Source organism: Geotrypetes seraphini, chromosome 1, assembly GCF_902459505.1.
Source record: "Geotrypetes seraphini chromosome 1, aGeoSer1.1, whole genome shotgun sequence".
NCBI lineage: Eukaryota > Metazoa > Chordata > Amphibia > Gymnophiona > Dermophiidae > Geotrypetes > Geotrypetes seraphini.
Genome location: NC_047084.1, coordinates 178,802,218 through 178,825,654, shown reverse-complemented (window position 1 = coordinate 178,825,654; position 23,437 = coordinate 178,802,218). Strand labels below are relative to the sequence as shown.

The window sequence follows — 23,437 nt, the reverse complement described above, 5'->3', positions numbered from 1 at the left end:
TGAACCAAAAATGACCACGAATGTAATTTGGATAAGCAAGAATTTATGTTGGCTGTAAGATTAATCAAATTATGGTCGATATCAAGCAAATAAAAATATCATCCAGATAAGTAAATAACGATTCAATAGGGCTTAGTTTATAATATTTTAATGTAGTCATGTTGATATTAAAGAAGATAAGTTGATGTCGAGCACTCCATTATGAGAATTTTAGAACTTTATAAGAATACTAAGGGCCTCTTCTATCAAACTGCACTAGCAGTTTTTAGCGCAGAGAGCCGCACTGAATGGCCCGCGCTGCTCCTGACGCTCATGGGAACTCTATGAGCATCAGGAGCAGCATGGGCCATTCAGCGTGGCTCACCACGCTATAAACTGCTAGCGTAGTTTGATAGAAGAAGCCCTAAATGTTTGCAACTAAGATGATAAAAACGCTTTGAAAGAGAACATAATACTTAATAAGGATACTGACTTTTCCTCTCGCTATCAAATGTAGGTTATCTAAACAGAATTTTACTATCTCCGACTCCTCCGTCAGCCCCCATTCTTCCTTTTCTCTCCTTCCTTAACCCAAACTGAGCGTATATACAGATAGCCTATAGTCTAGCTACTATTTGAATCTAGTGTAAATGTGTTGTTTCTTTATGCCCTCACCTGGAGTACTGCGTCCAGCACTGGTCGCCATACATGAAGAAGGACACGGTACTTCTCGAAAGGGTCCAGAAAAGAGCAACTAAGATGGTTAAGGGGCTGGAGGAGCTGCCATATAGTGAAAGATTAGAGAAACTGGGCCTCTTCTCCCTCGAACAGAAGAGATTGAGAGGGGACATGATCGAAACATTCAAGGTACTGAAGGGGATAGACTTAGTAGATAAGAACAGGTTGTTCACCCTCTCCAAGATAGGGAGAACAAGAGGGCACTCTCTAAAGTTGAAAGGGGATAGATTCCGTACAAACGTAAGGAAGTTCTTCTTCACCCAGAGAGTGGTAGAGAACTGGAACGCTCTTCCGGAGGCTGTTGTAGGGGAAAACACCCTCCAAGGATTCAAGACAAAGTTAGACAAGTTTCTGCTGAACAAGAACGTGTGCTGGTAGGGCTAGTCTCAGTTAGGGTGCTGGTCTTAGACCAGAGGGCCACTGCGTGAGCGGACTGCTGGGCATGATGGACCACTGGTCTGACTCAGCAGTGGCAATTCTTATGTTCTTAACTTTGGGGCCCTTTTACTAAGCTGCGTTTAGGCACTGTTGAGCACCTAACCCAGTAAAAAATTATCTAATGTGGAGCGCAATAAAATGTGTTGCCATCTCCATGTGATAAGCATGTGGTATTTATTTTTTTATTTTTTAGGGAGGGGGCATGTTTGGCAGAGAATGGTCATGGATGCACTAATCATTTATTGTGCTAGACGACATTGCCATATTAATTAGTTGGCGTGTATATAACACAGGAGCCCATAACACCTCCTACATAGGAGGCAGTAAGTGCTTCCACAGTAATTTATTTCAATGGCTGCACACTACTGCTCTCCCTTCGTATTCACGGGGGTTAGGTGCAGAGCCGGCCTGCGAATAGTGAAAAATCAAGAATAAGTGGCCGGCTCTGACCCATCCCCACCTCCCTCCTGTGTCCCCGGACCTTACCTGGTGGTCTAGCGGTGACGTGGGGCAGGAGTGATCTTCCAATGCGCCTGCCCCATGTATGTAAAAAAAAGTGGTTTAAACAATTGATTTATTATCCAAGAAAACCCCCCTTTCTTTGATGATGGCATTAACACATAGCCATAATGGAAACAAATGTAAAAAAAGCCCGTTTTGACAGCTGTGCTAAAAATGAGCTTAGCATTGCAGGAAAGGCTCGCATAAGAATGTGCTAAGCCCATTTATAAGTGGAGCATAGTAGAAAAGGCCCCTTTACTCTTAAAAGCTAATGAAGATGTATGAAGTTAGTCCAATAGAAATCATCTACAACTTGTTAGCAGGGTGACCAAAATACTTTATTCAGGATTGTAATCATCTCACATTTTTCATTGTATTAAATCTTCATGTTGCATAGGTATTATGGACAGGTAATGATGATATTTTAAAAGTGTGTATTGAAAAGCACATCAGAGGGGAGAGTGTGGTGCAGTGGTTAAAAGCTACAGCCTCAACACCCTGAAGTTATGGGTTCAAACGCACGCTGCTCCTTGTGACCCTGGGCAAGTCACTTAATCCCCCCCCCCTCCTTGTGAGCTCACTGGAACAGACAAGGGAAAATGTTTGAGTACCTGAATAAATTCATGTAAACCGTTCTGAGCTCCCTTGGGAGAACAGTATAGAAAATTGAATAAATAAGTAAATTATTCTGAGTAAGAAAGTATTCTAAAATAATTTAAATTTTTTTTCTAGAATTTCCTTCTTTTTTTTCATTTCTGGTCTCTGAAGTAGAGAGTTGCGCGGGGACAGAAATCCCACCCGTCCCCACCCGTCCCCGCCAAAATCCCACCCATCCCCACCCGTCCCCGTGAGGAATCCCTCCGTCCCCACCCGTCCCCGTGAGGAATCCCTCCGTCCCCGCGAGGAATCCCCTCCGTCCCCACCCGTCCCCGCGAGGAATCCCCTCCGTCCCCACCCGTCCCCGCGAGGAATCCCCTCCGTCACCATCCTTCCCTATAAACTTCAGAAATAGTTATTTTATTTAATTATGCTACTGAATTAAAGGCTCTGGTAGAGACCCATTTACAAATAAGCATAGAGACTATTAATTTGGAAATATTAATTGGGAAGAATACATACTTTGTAAATGGGTTTCTACCAGAACCTCTAATGTAAATATAAAATATAAATACTCAGCTGATGAGAACCCACAAACTGTCAGCTGAGGACTTCCTTTGCAGTTGGCCTGGGGTCCCTTTTGCCAAGCTTGGCAGGCAGCAGTAGCGTCCCTGAGTCACAGATGCTGGCACCTCAGTGGCTCATGGATGCTGCCAGCGACTGCTGCGCTTGGTGGAGGGGAGTTCTGACCATCTCTAGAGGAGGTCCTCTGCTGGCGGTGCTTGGGGATCCCCACCAGTCACAGCAAGGGCCAACAAGTACTTCAACACTGTAGAAATAAAACCAGAAATGCATTTCCTTTTCTTTTGAACACAAAACAAAGATATCTGCCATATACATTTCCTAAGGCAGATGACTCTATGCAATGTCACCTCGGTAACAAAATACAAAAATAGACAAATACACCCCCTCCCTTTTTACTAAACCACAATAGTAGGTTTTAGCACAGGGAGTTACGCTGAATGCCTCGCGCTGCTCTCAATGCTCATAGGTTCCCTGCGCTAAAAAACAATATTGCGGTTTAGTAAAAGGGAGCCATAGTGCAAAATATAGACAGCAGATATAAATTCTCAAAACAGACACATTTTGATCACTAAATTGAAAATAAAATCATTTTTCCTATCTTTGCTGTTTGGTGATTTCATGAGTCTCTGGTTGCACTTTCTTCTTCTGACTGTGCATCCAATCTTTCTTCCTTTCTTTCAGCCTCCTGTATGTTTCCTCTCCTCCAGACCTCATTCTCTCCCCCAACTTTTTCTTTCTGTCTCCCTGTTCCCCCTTCTTTCTGTCTCTCTGTCTGCCCCCTTTCTTTCTTTCTCCGTGCCCTCCCCCAAGCCACTCGGTTTGCTGCCACCGCCATCGGGGAATAGTCCCCAAGCCACCGCTGTCCCAAGCTTTCCCTGCAGAAGCGTCGCGCTGACCAGCATTCCGCTCCCTGACGTCAATTCTGACGTAGGAGAGGAAGTTCCGGGCCAACAAGGCATTTCTCCTCATTCCATCCAGCCTGAGCCCCATCTCTCCTTGATCCAGCATTTCCCTTCTGTGTCTGTCAGAATTACCATTCCACCTATTTTCCAGCATCACCCTTCTTTGTGTCCATCTCACCTATATCCCTATCTCACCACTTTTTCAGAATCTTCATTTGTCTCTGTCCTTGTCTTTACCCCATATTCACCATTTGCCCTTTCAATGTCTTTATCTCCCCCCCCCACACACACTTTTTCAGCATTACTTCTATGTCTCTATTTCACCTCCTCTTCATGTCCCCTCTGTATCTCTATCCTTATTCAGAAGGTCCTGCTTACCCTTTCTCTTCTTTGTGTCACTATCTCCATTTTCAGCTTTCCCCCCTTTTCCTTTGTTAATGCACCCTGTAGCCAGAATCTTTCCACCCTCCCTCCACTCCGGCCCAACCCAGTATGAAATATTTCCTTTTGTTTCTCTCCCCTCTCTCTTCTCCTCCCTCACCCACGAGTCCTGCATCTGGCCCTCTCCCTTCTACCTGCACCTGGCAACACCCCCCTGCTCCGCGGCTCTCTTAAGCAACTCGTCAGCAGCGGTGATCAAGACAAGCTGCCGACATCGAGGCCTTCCCTCTACGAGTCCCGCCTTTGTGGAAAAAGGAAGTTGAAACAAGCGGGACTCGCAGAGGGTAGGCCCCGACGTCAGAAGCTGCTGCTGAGTTGCCGAAGAGAGCCGCAGGTAGAAGGGAGAGGGAGATAGGAAGGCTGTAGAAGCTCCGGAGCATGACACCGAACCCGGCCAGGATGATTTCTTTTTCAGGCTGCTGCTGCCGCTGCCATCCCCCACCCGAAATGACAAAAAACAGCCTAATGCCCGCGTCGGGAAATAGCCATGCTGAGCAGTGAGCTCAGCACGTACACAGATGAAAGCCTTGCTTGCTGATTGGTCCGGCGGCACGGTGGGGCGGGGCCGCCGGACCAATCAGCAAGCAAGGCTTTCATCTGTGTACGTGCTGAGCTCACTGCTCAACATGGCTATTTCCCGACACGACGCCAGACTTGTAATCTGCATGCTTGCATCGCCAGAATTTAGGTAGGTTGTTTTCATCCCCGTGGGAGTCCCGTGGGCAAGGGGGCGTCCCCGTGGGAGTCCCGTGGGTCAGGGGGGCATCCCCGTGGGAGTCCCGTGGGCCAGGGGGCGTCCCCGTGGGAGTCCCGTGGGCCAGGGGGGGAACCCGCGGGATCCCCGCGGGACCCGCGGGATCCCCGCGATCCCCGTTCCCGTGCAGACCTCTACTCTGAAGGAGCAAAATGAAAAAACCTTTTACTTTGCTCGTTGTGGCTTTCACATCTTCATTTAGTCCTTGAAACTTGTACTAATTCCTGGAATTAATTTTTTAAGCAATCAGACTTTGAATCTTGGCTCTCTCTTCAATGCAGTTTCAAACAAAAAGAGAGAAAAATTGCTCATTGCAGCACAGTAGGTAGGATCTGCTCAGAAGACCCCAACATAATTGACTCATATAGGTTTTCATACTAACAGGACAACTCCTGAGAAGATGAAAGACATAGGAAAAAATAATTCAATTCTAAAAGCAGTGGAATTATTTAGTCAAGCAGCTGCCAAGGAGCCTTTCTTTGTGCATTGCTGCAATGTAATTTATTGTAGTGAGAAATTAATTGAAAGCTTCTCTAATAACAGGAGATATAATTGAATGTTTCTGCAGGATGATGTTTTGACAGTGATCCGCCGGGTGGATGAGAACTGGGCTGAAGGAATGCTGGGGGACAAAATAGGAATATTCCCAATTTCCTATGTGGAGGTGGGTAAACTAGAAGTCTGTTTGCTTCTCACAGATGACTTTGAAATTAATAGAAACATTTTTGTGCTTTAATAATGCAGTTCTTCTAGCTCAGATATCCTTTTTTTTTTTTTTTTTTACTGTAACCTTCTGTTACCCGTTGTAATCCAGTTTCATATTGGCCGACTTTAGGTTGATTGACCTCTTTTATTTCTTCGCATATTTTTTTTTTTTTTTACCTTTGAATTTTTTTTTGTTTTGGTTGTTTCATGTTTGCACTGTTCAGTATAAGATTAAGAATTTTGGATGAAGAGGTCTAAAATAAGGTGAGCAAGTTTGAAGGTGTCCTGGAGCTCTTGGAGACTTCAGATCCTTGTTTTACTGTAATAGTTTGTATATTGCTTTCTGACCAAATGGAACCACAACAGTTTTCAAAAGTATTCAGGTAGCAACCTTTGAAGTTCCTGCTATATAATGTAGAGAGGAAAAAAAAAAGAACAATATTTAATATTACCTCATTGCACTTGTTATAATAGCTTAAGCCCCCCTTTCTTTTCTCATTTCTCCTGTTGTTTTTGATTTGGAGTGTAAAAGAGAACTGAATGAAAGCTGAGGGTTCATATTGCCGAATGCCCCCCCCCTTCCTTCCTTGCAGTGGTGTCACATTGAGTCTTGGTATAATGAAAGCTGCTCAGTGGTTTCAAGCAAAAACTGTAGTGGTGATTAAGGGATGTTTTTCCCAAAATCTCCATACAGCAGTGTCATTAATGTTTTATGCACGTTTATGGTGTGTGTTATATTGAACTTCCATTTCTTATAAATTCCTCATGGCTTTGTTTCAACCACATATCCTGAAATCTCTTAATGTCTGTGATGGCTGTATGTTTTCAGATATTTCTTTTTATTGTCTCTCAGAACTTATACCAGTTTTATACCAGACTCAGTTGTTTAACTTTTTTGTTATTCTATGGCAGGGGTAGGGAACTCCGGTCCTCGAGAGCCGTATTCCAGTCGGGTTTTCAGGATTTCCTCAATGAATATGCGTTGAAAGCAGTGCATGCAAATAGATCTCATGCATATTCATTGGGGAAATCCTGAAAACCTGACTGGAATACGGCTCTCGAGGACCGGAGTTCCCTACCCCTGTTCTATGGGATCATGAGTGTTTTTTGAGAAATTGCAAGACTGGTCATTTAAATAGCAGATGAAATGTAGTGTTCTGTACTCCTACCTTCCTAGACCATCTCCCGATTCCCTATGCACTGTCTAGAACTTTACGCTCTACTCAACAAAATCTCTTAGGGCTCCTTTTACGAAGCCGCATTAGCGGTTTAACACGTGTAATAGCGCGCACTAATTTGCTAGCCGCTACCGCCTCCTCTTGAGCAGGCGGTAGTTTTTCAGCTAGTGCGGGGGTTAGCGAGCGCTAAAAATGTGCGTGTGATAAAGCCGCTAACGTGGCTTCATAAAAGGAGCCTTTAGTCATTCCTTCCTGTAGACAAATTTTTTATAATACCACTAGATCCGCCATATTTTCAGGAACTGCCCCAATCCTGTGGCACGCTCTTCTGACTCGCCTCAGAATGGACACTTCCATTGACAAGTTCAAAACTTCACTTAAATCCTTTATGTTTTCTGATGCATTTAATATAACCCCCTCTTACTTATGAACATTTCCCAACATTAGAAGAAACTTAAAACATTGACCATCATCTATGTTAACCTTTGGTGACAGCCTATGAAAGGCATCCCTTCCTTCCTCTCCATTTCCTCCTCTTCTTTTCTATTAAATTTTGGAGTTCTCCCCTTCTTCCCTCCATATGTACCCCCTCTCTAACTTACATACATAGTAAATGACGGCAGATAAAGACCTGAATGGTCCATCCAGTCTGCCCATTATGTTTTATTTCCTCTCCTCGCCATTAAATGGAATGATATCCCCCTTTTTTTTTTTTTAAGGAGTTCCAGTTCGTTTCAATTTTTCTGTAAATCTTTAAAAACCACTCTATTTGCTAAACATTTTGAAAATGAATTATTTTGAAATTTTGCTGTTGCCTTCTATTTATCATTTGTAAATCATTCCCTGTTTATTTAATTGCTGTAAACCAAGTCTAGCCTTCTCAGACTAGCTTTAGTTTAGTTTAATTGTAAACCGCTCATTCAGTCCTGATGGACAGTGTGGCGCAGTGGTTAAAGCTACAGCCTCAGCACCCTGGGGTTGTGGGTTCAAACCCACGCTGCTCCTTGTGACCCAGGACAAGTCACGTAATTTCCCCAGTGCCCCAGGTACATTAGATAGATTGTGAGCCCGCAGGGACAGATAAGGAAAAATGCTTGAGTACATGTAAACCATTCTGAGCTCTCCTGGGAGAATGGTATAGAAAATTGAATAAATAAATAAACTCTGACACCTTCTGCCGGATATGTGGCAGTTGCCAAGAAAGCAAACAGAATGCTAGGAATTATTAGGAAAGGGATGGTAAATAAGACCAAGAATATCATAATGCCTCTGTATTGCTCCATGGCGCTACCTCACCTTGAGTATTGCATACAGTTCTGGTCACTGTATCTCAAGAAAGATGTAGTAGAATTAGAAAAGGTTCAAAGCAAAGCTACCAAAATGGAAAACAGGGTGGAACTCTTCCCGTATGAATAAAGGCTAAAGGGCTGTTCAGCTTGGAAAAGAGACAGCTGAAGGGAAATATGGTTGAGGTCTACAAAATACTGAGTGATATATAGTAGAATGGGTAAAACAGATTTTTTACTCTCAAAAATTACGGAGACTAGGGTACACTCAATGAAGTTACCTAGAAATGCCATTAAAACAAACAAGGAAGAAATATTTTTTCATTCAATGAATAGTTAATCTCTGAAACTAGACAGAGGATGTGGTAACAGCGGTTATAGCAGTTAGCATAGCTGGGCTTAAAAAAGAGGTTTGGACAAGTTCCTGGAGGAAAAGTCCATAGTCTGCTATCGAGACAGTCATGGGAGAAGCCACTGCTTGCCCTGGGATAGGTTGCATGGAATGTTGCTGCTATTTGGGTTTCCGCCAGGTACTTGTGACCTAGATTGGCTACTGTGGAAACAGGATGCTGGGCTAGATAGACAATAGGTCCGACACAGACCCAGTATAGCTGTTCTTATGTTCTTATGAATTCAAGATCCCCTTGGCCAATATCTCTTCTCCCTGGGCCTACTTTGAATATTCTGGTATCTAGTAGAGTCCAGACGGGTACAATTCCTATTTGCCCTTGCAAGCATTGAGGCTCATTTTCAAAGCACTTAGACTCACAAAGTTCCATAGGTTACAGTGGAACTTTGTAAATCTAAGTGCTTTGAATATACATCTAATTGGGTTCAAAATAGCACTGGTGACCCCTAGTTGTAGTCTTGCAATACTACCACTAGGGGTCAGGTTTCTGTATAAGGCTCTCCCTCTAGACCCCAGGCTGCATGTTTTCTATCAATGGTAGACTGATTCCTGAACAAAAAGTCCATCAACCATTATTAATCATGTAGACTTGGAAAAATCATTGCTTTTCTCTTGATATGAGCAAAAATCGGATCATCTTTGGGATCCTGCCAGTACTTGTGTCCTGGATTGGCTATTGTCAAAGTCAGGATCGTGGGCTTGATGAACCTTTGATTTGACCTAGAATGACATTTTTAAATGCTTTTAAGAAGAGAACATACATCATTTCCATTTTTGTTGCTTTTATTCAGTATTTTTTTTTGGTAGGAAAAATGTACTGGTACTCATATTGTGCAACCTTAGGGGTAGGGTCATTATAGCTCTGCCCCTGCAGTAACCCACACCCTCTCCCTCCCTCCCTCCCTCCCTCCCTTCTGTTCTGTGTCAATCTCACCCCCTGCACTCCCCCCTTCCATTAACCCATAGACAACTTTCTCTCTCTTCTAACCCCCTATTTCCTACATCTCCCTTCTACTTCCTGGTGTCACTCATTTATTAATTCTCTCTCTCACCCTCCCACCCTCACTCATCCCCAGCCACAGTCTGTCACCTCTCTCCTTACATCTTCGCTCCCCCCCAAGTCTAACCTTCATTTCGGTGTTTGAAAAGTTGGCGGCCGTAGCAATTCCCAAACATTGCCCTGTTGCCAGCCCTGTCTCTTCTCTCTACTGCGGCCAACCTCTGAGGAAACAAGAAGGAAGTCGGAGAGGCAGGCTGCAGTAGGGAGAAGAGGCTGGTCCAGTGGCGGGATGGCATTTGGGAATCGCTGCTGCCGCAAACTTTTCAAACACCGAAAGGAAAGTTAGACTGGGGGTTGAGGAATGAAGGGGGGAGATGACTACGGCCATGGGGGAAGAGGGGGGAGGCGGAGCAAGTAAAAAAGGTACTAGTACTGGCTGCATATGGGCACAGAAAAAAAGCCCTGCCTTTATTTCTTATGGTAGTCCTAATTTATTCAGCTAAACATGCTGTTTTTCCTAGTATTACCCTAGTGAGGCTGTTCAGATTTATCAAATTAAAATTTTCTTTACCACTTAACTATTGGTGAATATTAGTGCTTTCCCATTAAACTGTGTTGGCCTGGAGAAAATAAAGTAAAATGAGTTGATGTTCATGAAATATAAAAGTACTCAAGAAGAAGAGTACAAAAAGGATGAAAATGAAAGAAACCAAGAGAGAGATACATCTGGGAAAAGCACAGGCGGAAGAGCAAACGGCTAGAAATATAAAAAAGAGAGACAAAAAATTTTTCTGGTATATTAGTGAAAGAAGGAAGATGAAAAAATGGAACTGCAAGGCTGAAAGAAGCTAGGAACTGCTATGTGGAGAGTGATGAGGAAAAAGCAAATGTGCTAAACAAATACTTCTGTGTTCATGGAAGAAAATCCTGGAGAAGAACTGCAATTGGATGGCAAAATTAAATGTGAGAATGGCCTGGATACTGCGCCATTCGTAGAAGAAAGTGTTTATGAACAATTTAAAAAATTGAAGGTGGACAAAGCCATGGGATCAGATGGCATCCATTCAAGGATACTGAGAGAGCTCAGAGAGGTTCTGGTGGCTCCTCTTAAAGATTTGTTCAATAAATCCCTGGAGACGGGAGTGGTTCAATGGGATTGGAGAAGAACGGATGTGGTTCCTCTTCACAAAAGTGGTCCCAGAGGTGAAGCAGGCAACTACAGACTTGTATGCCTCATTTCGGTTATTGGAAAAATAATGGAAGCGTTGCTGAAAGAGAAGATAGTGAAATTCCTAGAATCAAATTTACAAGATCTAAGACAACATGGCTTTACTAAAGGTAAATCATGCCAAACAAATCTGATTGAATTCTTTGACTGGGTAACCAGAGAATTAGATCGAGGAAGTGCACTAGATGTAATTTAAATTTCAGCAAAGCTTTTGACACAGTTCCTCATAAAAGGCTCTTGAACAAACTTGAGTGGCTGAAGTTAGGACCCAAAGTGGAGAACTGGATTAGAAACTGGTTGATGGACAGACGCCAGAGGGTGGTGGTTAATGAAATTTGCTCGGAGGAAGAAAAGTGAGTAGTGGCATGCCACAAGGATTGGTGTTGGGGCCAATTCTGTTCAGTATATTTGGGAGCAACATTGCTAAAGAGTTAGAAGATAAGGTTTGCCTTTTGTGGATGATACCAAGATTTGTAACAGAGTGGACACCCTGGAGGGAGTGAAAAAAATGAAAAAGGATCTGCAAAAGTTAGAAGAATGGCCTAATGTTTGGCAACTAAAATTCAATGTGAAGAAGTGCAGAGTAATGCACTTGGGGAGTAGAAATCCGAGGGAACTATATGTGCTGAGGGGTGAGAGGCTGATATGCATGGATGGGGAGAGGGATCTTAGAGCACTGTTCTTCAACTGCTGGTCTGCGGACTGGTGCCAGTCCGCAGGAAATTTCTGCCAGTCCGTGCAGAGCCGGCAAGATTACAGTCCCGTTTTCAGACCTCCTGTCCCGTTGTCCCCACACACAGCTTCGGGACAGTGTCCCTAAGCTGTGCTCGGGTACAATGGGACAGGTGATAAGAGCAGGGGAAAGGAAGGAGGGAGTTTTTGGGGTTTTTTTTGCGTGACAGGGAGGGAAGGAGGTAGGCAGGCAAGCAGGCTGGCTTTGGCCAGGGAGGGAGGGAGAGAGGTAGACAGGCAGGCTGGTTTCGGGGGTGGGGGTGGGACAAAGTGTGGAAGGCAGTGAGAGGGACATAGGAAGGAAGCACTGGGGGCACTAAAGAGATATGAAGGAGGCACTGGGGGCACTAAAGACATGGGAAGGAAGCACTGGGGGCACTAAGGACATGGGAAGGAGGCACTGGGGGCACTAAAGACATGGGAAGGAGGCACTGGGGGCACTAAGGACATGGGAAGGAGGCACTGGGGGCACTAAGGACATGGGAAGGAGGCACTGGGGGCACTAAAGACATGGGAAGGAGGCACTGGGGGCACTAAGGACTTGGGAAGGAGGCACTGGGGGCACTAAAGACATGGGAAGGAAGCACTGGGGGCACTAAAGACAGGAAGGGGCACTAAGGACATGAGAAGGAGGCAATGGGGGCACTAAAGACATGGGAAGGAGGCACCAGGGGCACTAAGGACATAGGAAGGAAAGAGGGAGGGAATAGAAAGGGACAATTCTTGGGCCTGAGTGCGAAAGAAAGAAATGAAAGAAAGGATACACAGTCAGAAGGAAATGCAACCAGAGACTCATGAAATCATCAGACAGCAAAGGTAGGAAAATGATTTTATTTTCAATTTAGTGATCAAAACGTGTCAGTTTTGAGAATTTATATCTGCTGTCTATATTTTGCAATATATTTGTCTATTTTGTATATTAGTCCTAGTAGTTTGCCGGTCCACAAAATAATTATTTTATTTCTGCCGGTCCACGGGTGTAAAAAGGTTGAAAAACACTGCCTTAGAGCGATAGTGTCTGAGGATCTGAAGGAAACAAAATAGTGTGACAAGACAGTGGCTGTAGCCAGAAGGCTGTATAGAAAAAGGCATAACCAGTAGAAGGAAGGAGGTGTTGATGACCCTGTACAGATCATTGGTGAGGTCCTATCTGGAGTACTATATTCACTTTTGGAGGCTCTATCTGGCAAAGGATGTAAAAAGACTTGAAATGGTCCAAAGAAAAGTGACAAAAATGGAATGGGGCTTGTGCCAAAAGATGTACAAGAAGAGAATGGAAGACCTGAATATGTATGCTCTACAGTAGAGGAGAAGAGGGACAGGGGAGATATGATACAGATGTTTAAATACTTGAAAGGCATTAATATAGAAACAAATCTTTTCCAGAGAAAAAAATGGTAAAACTAGAGGGCATGAATTAAAGTTGTGGGATGGCAAACTTAGGAGTAATGTTAGGAAATTCTTTTTCATGGAGAGAGTGGTGGATGACTGGGATGCCCTCCTGAGGGAGGTGGCAGAGATGAAAACAGTGATGGAATTCAAAAAAGCATGGAATGAACACAGAGGATCTCTAATTCTGCATGGTATGTGTCCCATATATGGTGATTTGGTTTAGGATGAGCTGGGGAGGACTTTGACAGAAGCTCCAGTGACAGGATGATTAGGACAGGCTGGAGTGGGCTTCAATGGCAACTCCAGCTGTGGGAACCTAAAGACAGTATTAGGCAGCCTTCTATGGTCTATTGCCCAGAAATATTAAAGAAAAGACAATTTAACCATGAATAAATTGTATAATAAGTGTGACTATTGGGCACAAAGGATGGACTGTTCAGGTCTTTATCTGCTGTTATTTTCTGTGTTACTATGTTAATCTATTCTAAACCAATCTTGCGTTTCTAGCCTGCTTGATCCCCATAATAGGTCCAAAGCGACTCGCTAGAAAACCTCTTATTCTGCAAGAATTTCATTTTTTGTTTTTGTACTCTGTTTTTATCATCATATCTGAAAAGCAAGCTAGGGACTTTAAGAAAAGCCCCAAAGTGCTCACAGATTTTAACAAAACGTCATGCTGCATTCTGTAGCTGAACTTAGGCGCTGGTAATATAGGCCAGGGTTTTAAAAGTCTGCATTTCTGGTGCCTAAGTTTATCGTAGAATTGCACCTAGTGGTGCCTAGTGACTCCTAAGGCCAACTCCGCCCCAAAAACATACCTACTTAGGCATGTGGCTTCACTAAGTGCCACTAGGTGCCCAGGTGTTAGCTGCTGGTCCCAGGAGACGCCTAGATTTTTTTTTTTAATTGAACTTTAATGGCACAATGAATTTATCTTGCCACTTAAAGCTGATTAAAACAATTAAGTTAGGTGCTGGCAGGCACAATCTACAGTAGGCATATGCCAGCATCTAACTTTATGTGGCCCTTACAGAATTTAGAATTTCTCTCTATGTGCTATTGTGGTGCAGTCTAGGTAAAATTGGACGAATATCCAAAGTATACATATTGAGATCTTTAAGTCTGTCCCTATATGTCTCTTATGATGAAAACCTTCCTCTGGACCAAGTCCATCCTTTTTATATCTTTTTGAAGGTGTGGTCTCCAGAATTGTACACAATATTCTAAATGAGGTCTCACCAGAGTCTTATACAAGGCCATCATTACGTCCTCTCTCCTACTGGCTATACCTCTCCCTATACACCCTAGCATCCTTTTAGCTTTTGCCATCGCCTTTTCAACCTGTTGGTCACCTTAAGATCATCACATACTATCACAACCAAGTTATGCTCCTCTTTCATGCACAAAAGTTCTTCATCCCTTAAACTGTACCATTCCCTCGGGATTTTGCAGCCCAAATGCATGACCTTGCATTTCTTAGCATTAAACTTTAGCTGTCAAATTTCAAACCATTCTTCAAGCTTTGCAAGGTCCTGACTCATGTTGTTCACACACTATCACGGGTGTCTACTCTATTGCAGATTTTGGTACTTACTTCCACTTTTGAGACGAGGGCCACATCTGCCCTTTTCCAATGCTCCTGTACCACTCCTGACTCTAGAGAAGCATTGAAAAGGTCAGTAAGTGGAGCCACCAGAACTTCCCTACCCTCAGATGTCCTGCGGTACCGGCATGTCATGTGCGTTAGTGCCGGTGCCCGAAGATCGGCCTCCTCTTCTTTGCTGGGCCTTGAGCCGGTGCTGGTGCCGAGGCCAAGATGGAAGTAAGAAGCCTGTTCGAGTGGGTCTGGGGGACTTCAGATCGCGGCAGGAGGGGGGACCGGATCGTGGCAGGGGGGTGTTGCCACATCGCGGCGGGGGGATGCCGTATCATGGGAGGGGGGGAAAAGGGTGCCGGATCACGCAGGGGAGGGGCCTTCTGGGGGAGCAAGAGAGAGAGAGAGAGAGAAAACAGAAGAAAGGAAATTGTTGATGCCCCTGTACAAGTCATTGGTAAGGCCCCACTTGGAGTACTGTGTCGAATTTTGGAGGCCTATCTCTATAAGAATGTAAAAAGACTTGAGGCAGTTCAGAGGAAGCAACAAAATGGTGTACAGAGTTAGTGCCATGAGATGTTTGAGAAAAGACTAGCAAATTTGAATATGTATATGCTGGAAAAAAGGAGAGAGAGAGAGAGAGAGAGGTGATATGATACAGGCCTTTGAGAACTTGAAAGCTATTAATATTCAAATAAACCTTTTTCAATGACATAAGGGTGGTAGAACTAGAGAACACGAATGAACATTGCAGGGAGATAGATTTAGGAGTAATATCAAGAAATATGCTTTTTTACAGAGAGGGTGGTGGATGCTTCCGAGAGAGATGGCAGAGACTAAAACTGTGAATGAATTTAAAAAATGTGTGTGATAGACACAGGGAATGCTTAAATAGAATGAAGATGGAAACACAACATGGTTGTAGAAGTGGAAGCAAGAATAGTGGAATCTGAGATGGATGCTGGACAGACTTGAATGGTCTGTCCCACAAATAGTGAGAGACAAAGAAGAGTGACCAAATCCAGCTAGAGGGAACAGAAGCTGATGCCGGACAGGCTTGTACGGTCTATGTTCTGCATACACAAGATATAGGTGAAGGTTCAACAACTCCAGCGTGGTGTTCATTTTATTGTTACATATTGTGAGTTGGGGGGCGGGGGAGACTGTACAGCTTAGGAGGGAGGTGAAGGCATCTTGACTGGTATGTGGTATACTGGTGACATATTCAACTTATCATTCTCATCATGTTTGGCTGACATGGTGGTGACTCCACAACCAGCATTTAAACATGGGTGACCTGGGCCTTCACGGTGTGAAGGGACAGGTCTCTGGTCACTTGTTTGGCAGCCCAGATGGACCATGGGGTTCTTTTTCTGCTTTCATTTACTGTGTGACTGTGTTATTTCCTATCATCTAGCTACTCCCATCATCTGTTGTCTCTTTGTATGTCTCTCCATCCAGCCATGTGCAAACAAACATGCATACAGGCAAACAGGCAGATGAACTGAGCTTCAACAGGCAGTAATGCTATAATGGAAACACACCCATAAAAGCAAACTTTCTATTGTACAATGTGATGTCTCGTTTTAAAAATATTTTGCCTTTGAATGTTCTGTCAGTAAGATTACCTAACTGGCTAATCACCTCCATTCATGTAATATTTTTGTTTTACAGTTCAATTCAGCAGCCAAACAGTTGATAGAGCTGGACAAGCCCTCAGGTTCTGGGTTGGACTCTGGAGAAGGTACCTCAGGGGCAGCCTACAGCAATTCAACCCAAAAGCACACTGATACTAAGAAGAACACCAAAAAACGGCACTCCTTTACCTCCCTTACCATGTCTAATAAGTCCTCACAATCTTCTCAAAATCGGCACTCCATGGAAATTAGTCCTCCTGTTCTCATCAGTTCCAGTAACCCCACTGCGGCAGCTCGTATAAGTGAGTTGACTGGTCTGTCTTGCAGTGCTCCTTCTCAGGTAATGGACTTGGAATCAAATGCAAGACTTCAGTAGTCTTTAATCTACATAAGACATATCTTTTGTTGCATCTTTCATAGAAGAATATCCCAGAATGTTTTGCAATTATAATTTAAGAGTGTTGTAATATTGAGTAGTGTGAATTAATAATTGATGTTAACATGTTCTTAGCAAATTAAGAAATCAGCAAATGCTGACAATCTCTAGAAGAAGGGACAGGGAAGGTGAATTTAGAGAACTGAGATGGTGAAGTAGTGTGATTGATAAACCACTCTAGTGGAGGATAAAGAGAACAATTTATCACCAGTTTTTACAGAGCTGAATAACAGCAAGAGGAAAAGACATCAACTATAGTAGTAGTCTTCAAATTGTGGAATAAAACTAAAAAATGGATAACAGAATTTCTAGTCCTGTAGAGGGATATCTTTTCTTTGTGTACGTCTGTGTCTAAAGAAATACTTAGCTAAGTTTTCAAAATACTTAGCTAGGTTTTCAAGAGGATGTTAATAGGTTTGAAAAAAAGACATTGTCTGATATCTGATGTATGTTGGGCAATAAAGAAATCTTGTAGCACCTTCAGTAAATATTACAATCCCTCTATGACTCAATGTAGTAACCCAGTCTGATATTTTTCAAAGTTCATCCAAGTTATTTTGATCCTTTCATTTATTTGTGTCACTATAAGATGTATCCCATTTACCGTATTTTCACGTAGATAACGTGAAACGTGAAACGTGCACATGGGTATAGCACGCGAAAAACACAAATTTATGTACAGAAATTTTTATATACCGCGCACACCCTATACCGCGCATGCTGCCCGACTCTCCTTTCGCCCGCCCCGACTCTCCTCTCCCCCTTGAAGTCCTGTCCCCACCCTGAAAGCCTGATGCCCCCCCGACGTCCTATTCACCCCCCCCACAGGACCGCTCGCACCCCCACCCCGAAGGACCGTTATTCGCCGATGACGCCAAACTGAGTAATGTAGTGGCCAAATGCACAACAGACGAAGATTCAGTGCCCGACAACATGATGCACGACCTACTCCTACTGGAGCGATGGTCTAGGACAGTGTTTTTCAACCGCTGTTCCGCGGCACACTAGTGTGCCGCGAGATGTTGCCTGGTGTGCCGCAGGGCCGCCGGGCCCGGAGCTGACAGGGGGCCCGAGGCAGGGGCGCCAGTAGCTCGCCAAGGCAAAGTGAGTCGATCACCCAGGACTCACTTTGTCTTGGCGATCTAATCGATAAGTCTTCTTCTCCCCGACGTCAATTCTGCAGTCGGAGAGGAAGTTCGGGCCAGCCAATCGCTGCCTGGCTGGGCGGAACTTCCTCTCCGATTGCAGAATTGACGTCAGGGAGAGCATGCGTCGGCGTCGGCTTTGGGGCCTGTTATCCATTGGTGGGTCCTGTTCCCCGATGGCAGTGGCAGTGGCTTGGGGAACGGCAGGGAGAAAGAAAGAAAGGGGGCAGGCAGGGAAACAGAAGGAAAGAAGAGAAACAGAAAAAAAGAAAGAAAGGTCAGGGAGAGAGGAAGAAAAAGTTGGGGGAGGGAATGAGGTGTGGAGGAGAGAAAGCATACAGGCTGATAGAAGAGAAGAAAGATTGGATGCACAGTCAGAAGAAGAAAGTGCAACCAGAGATTCATGAAATCACCAGACAAGGTAGGAAAAATGATTTTATTTTAAATTTAGCAAAGTGGAGGCAGTATTACCACAGTTTTCAAAGGAATTTGCCCAAATAACTTAATAGTTAACTGGGTAAATTCCCAGAGATGAAAACTTCCCTTCACTTACTATGCACAGTTCTGAATTTATATCTGCTGTCTATATTTTACAATATGGTCCCCTTTTACTAAACCGCAATAGTGGTTTTTAGCGCAGGGAGCCTATGAGCGTCAAGAGCAGCGCTGGACATTCAGCGCAGCTCCCTGTGCTAAAAACTGCTATTGTGGTTTAATAAAAAGGATGGAGGGTATATTTGTCTATTTTTGTATGCTATAAAAACCAAATACAGAGAGAGACTGAGAGCTGTTGACGAAGAGCTACGTGTGTGTCTTTCTTCGATTCCAGCCAGAATATCAGCTTTGTGTTCAGCCAAACAGGCCCAGGTTTCGCACTGAATAAAGTATTTTATAATTTTTATAATTTTTATTTCGTAATAAAGTAATTATAAAATACTTTCTTTGTGTTTATTTGATTCCTATTCAAGAGAATTACTTTATATATAGTCAATATAGGCAGAGAGTTAAATTTTTTAACATTTTCTAATGGTGGTGTGCCTCGTGATTTTTTTCATGAAACAAGTGTGCCTTTGCCCAAAAAAGGTTGAAAAACACTGGTCTAGGACATGGCAACTCAACTTCAATGCCAAAAAATGCAAAGTTATGCACCTGGGCAGCCAGAATCCATGCAAGTCTTATACCCTTAATGGCGAGATCCTAGCAAAAACGGTAGCAGAACGAGACTTGGGAGTAATCGTCAGTGAGGACATGAAGTCTGCCAATCAAGTGGAGCAGGCTTCGTCCAAGGCAAGACAAATCATGGGCTGCATACGAAGGGGTTTCGTCAGTCGTAAGGCGGAAGTCATTATGCCATTGTATAGATCCATGGTGAGGCCCCACCTGGAATACTGTGTGCAATTCTGGAGGCCGCATTATCGCAAGGATGTGCTGAGACTGGAGTCGGTGCAAAGAATGGCCACCCGGATGGTCTCGGGACTCAAGGATCTACCATACGAAAAACGGCTTGACAAATTACAGCTATACTTGCTCGAGGAGCGCAGAGAGAGGGGGGACATGATCGAGACGTTCAAGTATCTTACGGGCCGCATCGAGGCGGAGGAAGATATCTTCTTTTTCAAGGGTCCCACGACAACAAGAGGGCATCCGTTGAAAATCAGGGGCGGGAAACTACGAGGTGATACCAGGAAATTCTTTTTCACTGAAAGAGTGGTTGATCGCTGGAATAGTCTTCCACTACAGGTGATTGAGGCCAGCAGCGTGCCTGATTTTAAGGCCAAATGGGATCGGCACATGGGATCTATACACAGGGCAAAGGTAGGGGAGGGACATTAAGGTGGGCAGACTAGATGGGCCGTGGGCCCTTATCTGCCGTCTATTTCTATGTTTCTATGACCGCTCGCACGCACCCGCACCCCCACCCCGAAGGACCGCTCGCACGCACTACCACCCGCACCCCCACCCTGAAGGACCGCTCGCACCCCTACAGCCTCCCGACCCCCCATCATGTAGAAGCTCCTACTGGTGTCCTGCTGCTTCCTCTTGGCGGTCTCGACTCCCCGACACGATCGGGGCAAGAGGGAAATCAAGCCCTCTTGCCCCAGCCAACCGCGGCACCCCCGACACGATCGGGGCAAGAGGGAGCTCAAGCCCTCTTGCTCCCCCGACTCCCCGACACGATCGGGGCAAAAGGGAGCCCAAGCCCTCTTGCCCCGCCGACTCCCCAACTCCCCGACAATATCGGGCCAGGAGGGAGCCCAAGTCCTCCTGGCCCTGGCGACCCCCCCCCCTAGTTGTTCGGGCCAGGAGGGAGCCCAAACCCTCCTGGCCACGGCGACCCCCTACCCCCACCCCGCACTACATTACGGGCAGGAGGGATCCCAGGCCCTCCTGCCCTCAATGCAAACCCCCTCCCCCCCAAGAACCTCCGACCGCCCCCCCAGCCAACCCGTGACCCCCCCTGGCCGACCCCCACAACACCCCCACCCCCCTTCCCCGTACCTTTGTGTAGTTGGCCGGACAGACGGGAGCCAAACCCGCCTGTCCGGCAGGCAGCCAACGACGGAATGAGGCCGGATTGGCCCATCCGTCCCAAAGCTCCGCCTACTGGTGGGGCCTAAGGCGCCTGGGCCAATCAGAATAGGCCCGGGAGCCTTAGGTCCCTCCTGGGGGGGGGGCCTTGGGCACATGGTCGGGTTGGGCCCATGTGCCTCAGGCCCCGCCCCCAGGTGGGACCTAAGGCTCCCGGGCCTATTCTGATTGGCCCAGGCACCTTAGGCCCCACCAGTAGGCGGAGCTTTGGGACGGATGGGCCAATCCGGCCTCATTCCGTCGTTGGCTGCCTGCCGGACAGGCGAGTTTGACTCCCGTCTGTCCGGCCAACTACACAAAGGTACGGGGAAGGGGGGTGGGGGTGTCGTGGGGGTCGCGGGTCGGCTGGGGGGGCAGTTGGAGGTTCTTGGGGGGGGCGGTCGTTGGGGAGAGGGGGGTTTGCGTCGAGGGCAGGAGGGCCTGGGATCCCTCCTGCCCGTAATGTAGTGCGGGGTGGGGGTAGGGGGTCGCCGTGGCCAGGAGGGTTTGGGCTCCCTCCTGGCCCGATATTGTCGGGGAGTCGGCGGGACAAGAGGGCTTGGGCTCCCTTTTGCCCCAATCGTGTCGGGGAGTCAGGGGGGCAAGAGGGCTTGAGCTCCCTCTTGCCCCGATCGTGTCGGGGGTGCCGCGGTTGGCTGGGGCAAGAGGGCTTGAGCTCCCTCTTGCCCCGATCGTGTCGGGTGTCGGGACCGCCAAGAGGAAGCAGCAGGACACCAGTAGGAGCTTCTACATGATGGGGAGGGTCGGGAGGCTGTGGGGGTGTGAGCGGTCCTTCAGGGTGGGGGTGCGGGTGTGAGTGCGTGCGAGCGGTCCTTCGGGGTGGGGGTGCGGGTGCGTGCAAGCGGTCCTTCGGGGTGGGGGTGCGAGCGGTCCTTGGGGGGGGGTGAATCGGACGTCGGGGGGGGAACTATGTAAAAAAAATTTTGTACAACGCGCTCACGCGTATAACGTGCAAGGGTATGCGTGGTACGTAAAACCCACGTATAACGCGCGTGTTATATGCGAGAAAATACGGTAATAGAGTTCAGTGTAGGAAAGAGGTCTCCAGGAATAAGTCTTGGTATTTGCAATGGGACCATATCATCATTGCTTTCATGTCCCAGTTGAGAGCTAGGAAAAAGGAGATATTGATGCCCCTATACAAGACTCATTTAGAATATTATGTACAATTCTGGAGGCCGCACCTTCATAAAGATATAAAAAGGATGGAGTCGGTCCAGAGGAAGGCTACTAAAATGGTGTGTGATCTCGTCATATGGCATTTGGGGACAGACTTAAAGATCTCACCATCCGATCTTCCGTTGTTATTGCCAGCATGCCAGCATAGAGTTTGGAGCAAACGCTTGAGGTGTAAATTAACAACGCTCTCTGACACAGTTGATTTTATGGCAAAACAAGATCCTATGTTGGAGAATTGAATGCTGGCAATACCAAAAGAAGATCGGATGTCGAGGGACCAACATCATTTGGAGTATGAAGGCCAGCTTTTGAAGTTAAGTGGCAATTGCTTTTCTTTTCCCTGTGCACGTGGTGGATGTTTGGTCCAGTCGTTAAAGTTACATTTGTTTAAAGTGGAGTTTTTTGCCCATGATAAGACTATGAATGGCTTGAAATCTTGATTAGATTGCCATCTTAATTATAAATTTTTGAGGCTTTTTCTCCACTATTTGATTTAAATGTGTGTTTTCTGAGGTCAGATCCACCACTGGCTGATAACATATTAGCATTTTTTAAATATATTTTGTTATCAATACCTATTTTTGCTTGAGAGACGTTTAAATACCCATGTGGCGTAAATGCGCATGAGTCGAGTCTCTTTCATTTAAAAGGAAGCTTTGGAATGAGAGGTCATAGGATGAAGTTAAGAGGTGATAGGCTCAGGAGTAATCTAAGGAAATATGTTTTTACAGAAAGGGTGGTAGATGCGTGGAACAGTCTCCCAGTAGAGATGATGGAGAAACAGACTGTGTCTGATTTCAAGAAAGCTTGGGATAGGCACGTGGGATCTCTTAGAGCAGAGGTACTGCAATTTGGCCCGCCAGCCAATTTCAAATCTCTCCCAAAGCTGGCCCGCTTGTACAAGCGCTGCATCATTTGTAGGTTCATGTGGCCTGCAGAGGATCGCTGGTCGGCAGTAGTGATCCTCTGCAGGCCGCCGTAGCCTCAGCTGCACGTTCCCTCTAGCGTGGTCCTGCCCCTCCTCTGACGTACGGGACCGCGGGCGGCCTGCTAGGATCGCTACTGCTGATCAGCGATCCTCTGCATGCCGCGTGAACCTGCAGAGTCAGATCCCAAACAGACCTGCAGCTGAGGAAAGGTATTTTGGGGGTTTCCTAAAGGGAAGGAGAGAGATCAAGGAGGCACACAAAGAGAGGCACACATTCCATTTTCTATTCATTTATTACAATGGTGTGTCCAGGAGGCCTCATTTATTCCAGGGAACAGTTTTTATTATTTCAACACCCACCTGCATGCTTCTCAACCTTCTCTGCCCTCAACCCCACCGCTACTCCCTTGCTACCAGGCCCCTGCAGTTATATTATTGAATAATAATGCACTACACCCTCTCATTCACCCCAGCCTCAACAAGAGCACACACATACACACAAAATCAGAACAGAAAATCTGACCCCCATGCCTGTCTAGGACCTAAAAGAGAGAGGAAAAGTCTTTTTTATTTATTTTGTTTACATCACAGAGCCGGCGTGGGGTTGGAGAGGTTGTAACTCTATACTTCTGCTAAGACTAAGGGGTCTTTTTATTAAGGTACACATTTAGTGCGTGCTAAATCGGTTAGCATACCTTAATAAAAAGACCCCTAAGTATCTAAAAAAAAAAAAAAAAAAAAAAAATTTGGCCCGCAGCGTAGCCTTTATTTTCAGATTTCGGCCCCTTATGTGAATGAGTTTGACACCCCTGTTTTAGAGAGAGGAAGAGATAATGGTTACTGCGGATGGGCAGACTGGATGGGCCATTTAGCCTTTGTCTGCCATCATGTTTCTATCAAGGTGTTTAATCATAAAGTTAGTGTAAGAAACGGATCTTAATAAATGTTCTTACAAAGAAGTCTGGTAGGTGACAAATTTAATATACTTCTTATTTCTTTTCTTAGATTGTAAAATTATTACCTCATTAAACCAAGCATTGTGTAGAATAAACTATTCAGCAGTT

General features: G+C 45.5%; 1 protein-coding gene across 4 annotated transcripts in view; it reads left to right on the top strand.

The window, feature by feature from the left end:
• SH3RF1 (SH3 domain containing ring finger 1) overlaps positions 1–23,437 on the top strand; it is a 238,819-nt gene that overhangs the window by 134,227 nt on the left and 81,155 nt on the right. For 3 of the 4 annotated variants that reach the window (XM_033942153.1, XM_033942174.1, XM_033942163.1), the window contains exons 4-5: positions 5,504–5,599; positions 16,134–16,436. In XM_033942153.1, the coding sequence (XP_033798044.1) occupies positions 5,504–5,599; positions 16,134–16,436 (399 nt within the window). The remainder of the gene's footprint in view (positions 1–5,503; positions 5,600–16,133; positions 16,437–23,437) is intronic. The other variant, XM_033942181.1, reaches the window with a different exon arrangement.